At 46.2% G+C, this 6,139-nt stretch overlaps 1 protein-coding gene across 1 annotated transcript; it reads right to left on the minus strand.

Annotated features, from left to right (window-relative positions):
- Positions 1-2,405: 2,405 nt before the first annotated feature.
- On the minus strand, positions 2,406-6,015 carry LOC116378795 (uncharacterized). The gene is made up of 5 exons (XM_031840706.1): positions 5,552-6,015; positions 5,074-5,382; positions 4,747-4,939; positions 4,252-4,648; positions 2,406-3,236 (listed from the first exon to the last, which is right to left on the minus strand). Exons 1-5 carry the CDS (start codon positions 5,751-5,753, stop codon positions 2,406-2,408), a joined length of 1,932 nt encoding a protein of 643 aa, XP_031696566.1. The 5' UTR covers positions 5,754-6,015.
- Between the last annotated feature and the right edge of the window lie 124 nt (positions 6,016-6,139).

Below are 6,139 nucleotides of genomic sequence, written 5' to 3' on the forward strand. Positions count from 1 at the left end.
AAAGCAGGGGATGCTTTAGGGCGGGGCTACTGTGATTGACAGGTCTCACCAGAGACGAATACTGATGAAATATTTAAGCTTTATCACAGGTGAAGTTTACATTTGTGTGGGCAATAAGACACACAGTAGTGAGATTTATGCCTCATCAAAAGTATTTTAGTTAGTTTAGGTTTTATAGGGCTTTTTTTCTTATACATAAAATATCACAATTTTATTCTCCACTTTCCAGAGAACACAAAGATGTGGGACGTTTGTGAAGACAGTTTTGAACACGAACAGAAATCTTGCTGAAACACAGGAACTATTAAAGTCCAGAGGTTTATAAATGAATACAGATGAATCTCATCTATCGTTGAGGTGCACACGCAAATTTAAAGAGACTAAAGACACTAGAGAGGGAATATAACGAAAGGACTCAGCAGAGATGACATTAAATGAGAAAAGTTGATCTACAGGAGAATACATATTTGAAATGAATACAGCATGCTTATGAGCTTTACTGCATTGTGTTCCATAATATTTTTATATTTTGTCACATAGCGAAAAAACAAAGACTTTTCCTCCATAAATTGATGCAGAAAAATTCACCAGAATGCAGGAAATAAAGTGATTGACGGCAAAAATGTTCAATGCTGAAACCAAACCTACGCCCGTGGTCCCTTTACCGCCGTACAAATATTAAAATGGATGTGAGCCATAAACGGTGTGATGGTGAGCCACAGGACGTTTGTTAAAAAGCCAAATTATTCTAGTTTTTTCTTTACAGCCTTATCTTATATATTATATCATATTATTATTATTATCCCATCACCACTGTTTCCAGCTGCTGTGTTGTGACTTTATCCTCTTGGATGCAGTGCACATGTTTGACACTAGGTGGCCCCGTCGTACCGTCTGTCCAGAGACGTCCTCCACTCCCAGCCCTCCTCAGACTGGAGCCTGAATGGCAACACGCCTTTTTGCACATTTCAACCGCAAAATTCCCTGTTATTTTATTTTAGTCTAACTATGTAGTTCTTGAAGTGGTAACACAGAGAGTCTCTTCACTCTGTAACACGCGTGTCTATATTTAGTCCATTGTTAAATGAAGTCCGTCCCTGATCTCTCGGGTGAGGACACGTCTCCCTTCTTGATCAGCCGCGCGCTGACATTTCTGCAGCAGTTAGCAATACGCCAGAAGAGACCCGCCGCCTTCTGATAATACGCTGCTCGTGATGACTCGCTATCACTTGGCACTTGGTGTAATATCCCACTCATTCTCTCTCCCTTGCCTGAGGAGTTCAGTTTTTTTTTTACATCTCATTTTTCTTGTCGAGACGCCAAAGATTTTCTGTCAAATTTAGTCTGAACGCATCGCAATCTAGTGAGATGAAGAGATGAATTCCCGATAGGAAGCTGGAATAATTGCAGAAGTCCAAAACACATTTTTATCATATTATTGAGAATAAATGTCATTATTCTAATAAGTCATCCTGATACCTCCCTGAATAAGAAATGAGTTTTGAAATAGCTATGGAAATGAGTCAAACGACAGAATAATATTACACATTGTCAAAGTTGTTTGGCTGCTCATCACAGGAACAATAGCTGCTTGTGCTGCAGCGCATAATGCCGTCTGTCTATTTAAAACGGTGGAGATGAAGAAGCCTTTGGAGATATTCCGGACGAGCGAACACAACAGTGAATCATAATTAATCCAGTGTGGGTGAAATTATGTGGAAAACTGTTTGTCTGTCTGCAACAGTTTAATAACCGACAATCGGATGCTTGATGTCCTGTGTGGATTCCCCCCCCCAAACAACTGTCCACTTGTGAGCGATAAACCACAGAAGCAGAAGCTGATATTTATCTACACATGGACATATTTACTGTACTTTCACAAACAGTACACACGTCTTTGACAGTGACAATCTAATCATTTCTAACTGTGTGTGTGTGTGTGCGCAGATTGCATAGTGAGCTACCGTAACGGGGACTATTTGCCGGAGGTGGACTCGGAGCTACAGAATATAAACGTACACAGTTACTCATGAACCGTAAAAAAACAAACAAACCCTCTCAAGTTCAAAGGGTTCCTATTGAGCTATTAAACTATCAATATTAGATATCACAACTCCGGTCAATATTTGATGAGGTCTTCTTCTTTTTTTTAAACAACGCAGCTTTCAGGGCTTCAGAATCAATATTTAAAAAAAGTTAATTTTTCATAGCTTTGAAAGCCCAAGTGCATTATTATTACTAATACAAGAGCAGTGTGAGAAGTGACAGATTCCATATGCGCTTTATAAACATAGTGGAGGTGAAAACTATACGCTGTGCACTGATTTCCAGCCTCTTAGGGTCTTCAGGGGGAGCAGGAGGATCACGGCGTGTTCTTTAAAATCCAACTTTTATTCTCTTGCGGTCTAGAAATCCCATCTCTGCTGTTCGTTGTCTTTGTCCTCCTTTTGTTCATGAGTCTCACGGAGTGCCACCTCCCTCTCCCTCTCCCTCTCTCGGATGATCTCCACCAGCCTCTGGAACTTCTGGTTTAACTCCTCCATCCCTCCCACCGCCCTCCCGTCGTCCTTCTCCCCGTCACTCTCCAGCGAGCTCAGCGACTCGGCCCTCGAGTCGCGGCCCTCAAACTCGTAAGTCTGCAGCGAGTCATAGGGCGGCTGCGACAGGTCAAAGGTGACCTGGTCCAGGCGGATGTTCAGGAGGTCTTCCATGCGGAGGGGCTGCATGCTGGCGGGTTCTGCCCTGGCGGGCTCCGCCCCGCACGCCGCCCAGCCTCGGCTGTCGCCAAACATCCCCCCCGGTAAGGGCTGAGGCTGCGGGGTCAAGTCCGTTCTCTGGAGGCCGCACATGCTCAGTAGCTGCACTCCCGCCGGGTACGAGCCGCCGCCGCCGCTCGCCCCGTTCACACACGTCCCTCTGCTGTTTGGGTTCAGCGAGCCCACAATGCTGTACGTGTCTCCCTTCAGGTAAGCAGCAGGGTTCACAGAGAGGATTTCACTGCTGTTTGAGTCGTTTCTCTCCGAAACGGAGGGAATGGAGGAATCGGTGTCAACGTCGTCCAACGTGCAGCTGGTGGCTCCGGTGCTGGTCTGAGTCTGCGATGACCCCGGCCGCCCCTCTTGCTGGTTTGACGAGGAGCTGTTGTGACTCCGGCATGAAGACTCGTTTGGGTCGCAGCTGGTGAGATTGGCAGCGTTGGTGGTTTGTGTCGACTCTGTCGTTTCTGTTGGGTTTATCTGAGAGAAGAAGAAGGGCGATATTAGACGATTCACGCGCCCACGCAGGGATGAGAGTATGGAAGCAGAAAAACGCCAAATATCAATATCAAGTTTGAATGAGATGATTCCAAGTCTAGAACTTGCTTTACAAATATACGTATATATTTATTTTCATCATCATCGTGTGAGCGACAGCACTGAACCTGATTGGACGGAGATCAGATTAACTTCACTTTGACTCCTTTTTATAAAACGAATGTTGAATATTTCATCTTGATGATTTTTCTTTTCATTTTTAGTAAAAATATAATTAAATGAAGAGACTGCAGTAATGGAGATACAAAACATACGGGCTGAATTTGAATCCGAGAACTATTTAAAAGGTATTTCAAATAAATTGTACACAGAGCCACACATATGAAAACATTTCTTAATTACTGTTCAACAGATTTCTGATATAATCAATATAGAATCTGAACAAATTCACAGCATGAGTCAATTTTGGTGTCTGAATTATTAAAAATTGATTTTGAGAAACCAGATTATTTGACATGACTTAAATGTTTAGATTTAAAAAAAATACAGCTTTTTGAATATTAGAAACTTTAAGTGAATTTTTGAAAACGGTAATAAAAGCCACATAAATTAAGGCAAATGGCTTTCGAAAGTATAACATATAAACATTTTGACAACAAAGGGCCCTGAAAACCTTTTTTCCTGCTTCTGGTTCTTTAACATGACAGTTCGAGCTCCTCCCACTGGGTTGAGGTGGGCGGTACTAAAACAAAATGTGATGTTCCTTCTTCCTTGCACCAATCCGGATGCAGCAACATCTGAATCAGAATCTGGTGACAGTTAGCGGGAGAATGTCCACTTCCTGATGAATCACACTGTTGCATATCTAGTCCTGAAAATGTTATTGGGAAACTTTATTATTCACTTTATAACACGACTAAAGTCCTTTTGGCGTTTCTTTGCTTCCATACGGCGGCTACATCTTTGTTATCTGTCAGTAGCAGCACTGTTATCTGACCTTTGCCTGATCCTGAATCTCTTGTGTGTCGGCAGCTTCAGCGCCTTCCTTTCTGTCCGTCACTTTGCTCTTCGGCAGCATGTGCTCTGCCGCGTAACTAGCGGGGCTCGTCTCCGGAGAGTGCCGCAGAGGCTCAAAGGTGCTCTGGTTCTGGATGACGAGGGAATTGCCGACGTGACCTCCGGCGGGCCCGCGGGTCAGCTGAGTCAGCTGCAGACCGGCCTCCAGCGGCCCGACGGGATAATAATCCCTGAGAACGGGCAGCGTGTGGATGCCGTAGCAGAGGCGCCCGTACATCGGAGCGGAGCCCGGCCTCTGCTGAGGGTCCAGACCCGGGCGCAGGTTGCGGTTCCAGCTGTACGTCCTGGCCCTCGGCGGATTCGGCTGGGTGTACCATCTGTGCCAAGAGATAAATGTCAGAGAAGCACACAGTCACGCACAGACATGCACACGCTCCCCCATAAGGATCTTTTATTTTTGGGGGCGGCAGCTCACATGTTCCTGTTGTTGTGCATGTGCTGTATTCGGTGCATGCTCTGCAGCGCCGTGATGTCAAAAGCTGCGGTGTCCGCTTCCCCTCCCCCCTCGTCGTCGTAGGAAATGATGTTCTCCCTGACATCATCCTCCTCGAAGGGTGAGTGGGAGTCCTGCTTCTGATGGCGCAATGACAGCGAGAGTGCACACACCACTAAAGGGCAAAAGAGAGACACATGACCACCACGCTCTTCCAACGTCGCAGAGGCGACCTGACACAACGGCTCAAAGTCACAAACGAACGTATTTGAGGCGCTTCAGAGACTTTTTTCCCCAAACCAAACCTACCGAGCAGAGTGGTGACACAAGCCAGCATGGCCAGCAGTGTGACCAAACTGAATATGAGAGACGGGGATGCAGAAGACAGGGGCAGACAGACCATTTGTCTCTCCCACTTCCTGTCCCTCTGCTTCCCCCTGTCCTCGGTCTGCATGCCCCCGCGCAGACAGGGGCAAATGGTCACGGTCACCGTGCCCGTGTTGGTCAGACCCGAGGCCCCGTCGCGCAGCACCACCGGCACGTAGAGGGCGAGCGAGGACGAGGAGAAGCCGGGGAGGGGCTCCAAGGCCGACTGGAGCACCAGGCTGGCTGTCTCACCTGATAACGTGGTCGGAGAAAAAAAGAGAGAGAGAGAGAGAGAGAGAGAGAGAGAGAGAGAGAGACAGGAATCAATCACGGTCGCTGCACAACAAGCACGCACATGGTTGGTGTCATGATTCTGGATTTTGTGCAGGAAATAGAGAGAGTTTGAGCTAATTGGTGCGACCTCCGGTTTCCCTGATGGTGAGGTTGAGGACAGAGCTGGACTCTGGGGGGATGCTGAAGTGGATCGGGGTGTCCTGCCCTCCTTGGTCCTTGTCGATGGCTCGCAGAACCTGGACCACCTGTGTGACACGGATCAGGAAGCTCTGTTTTAATGGTAAAGATAAATCTGACTCAAAGACGACAGAGAAGAAGAAAAAAAACATAATGCATTATTTTTCTCTCAGTCAAAATGTTGATCAAATGAAAGAACACATGAAAATTACTTTGGTGCAACATGTGACGCTTTAATTTGAGGGGTCATTCCTCCGCGGGTCATTTTGGACTTGGCGGTGTTACAAGTCTTCTTCACTCACGCTCTACGCTCTACGGTCTACGGTACGGAGTTTGAATCTCAGGGCCACTGATCAAACTACACTATTTGAAGTATTGGTGTGAGAATGTGTTGACATCATAGACTCTATATAAGTGGACGTCTCTCGTTGGTTTGTGGATGTTTTGAAGTCTCGAGTTCGTAATTTTGGCCGTCGCCATCTTGTTGTTTGTTGCAACCAGTGAACAGGAAGTGACCATATCTGGACTGAGGAGGAGT

The sequence above is a fragment of the Anarrhichthys ocellatus genome, unplaced genomic scaffold (genome assembly GCF_004355925.1).
Source record: "Anarrhichthys ocellatus isolate YVR2014 unplaced genomic scaffold, GSC_Weel_1.0 scaffold3176, whole genome shotgun sequence".
Classification (NCBI taxonomy): Eukaryota; Metazoa; Chordata; class Actinopteri; order Perciformes; family Anarhichadidae; genus Anarrhichthys; species Anarrhichthys ocellatus.

What these genes read in the sequence shown, in the direction of transcription:
- LOC116378795 (XM_031840706.1), bottom strand. Translation starts at nt 5,753, where the DNA reads ATGTTTTTTTTCTTCTTCTCTGTCGTCTTTGAGTCAGATTTATCTTTA. An exon ending in CACCATCAGGGAAACCGGAG is followed by an intron (nt 5,383 to 5,551) that starts GTCGCACCAATT and finishes CCACGTTATCAG; the next exon opens with GTGAGACAGCCAGCCTGGTG. An exon ending in TTGTGTCACCACTCTGCTCG is followed by an intron (nt 4,940 to 5,073) that starts GTAGGTTTGGTT and finishes TTTGCCCTTTAG; the next exon opens with TGGTGTGTGCACTCTCGCTG.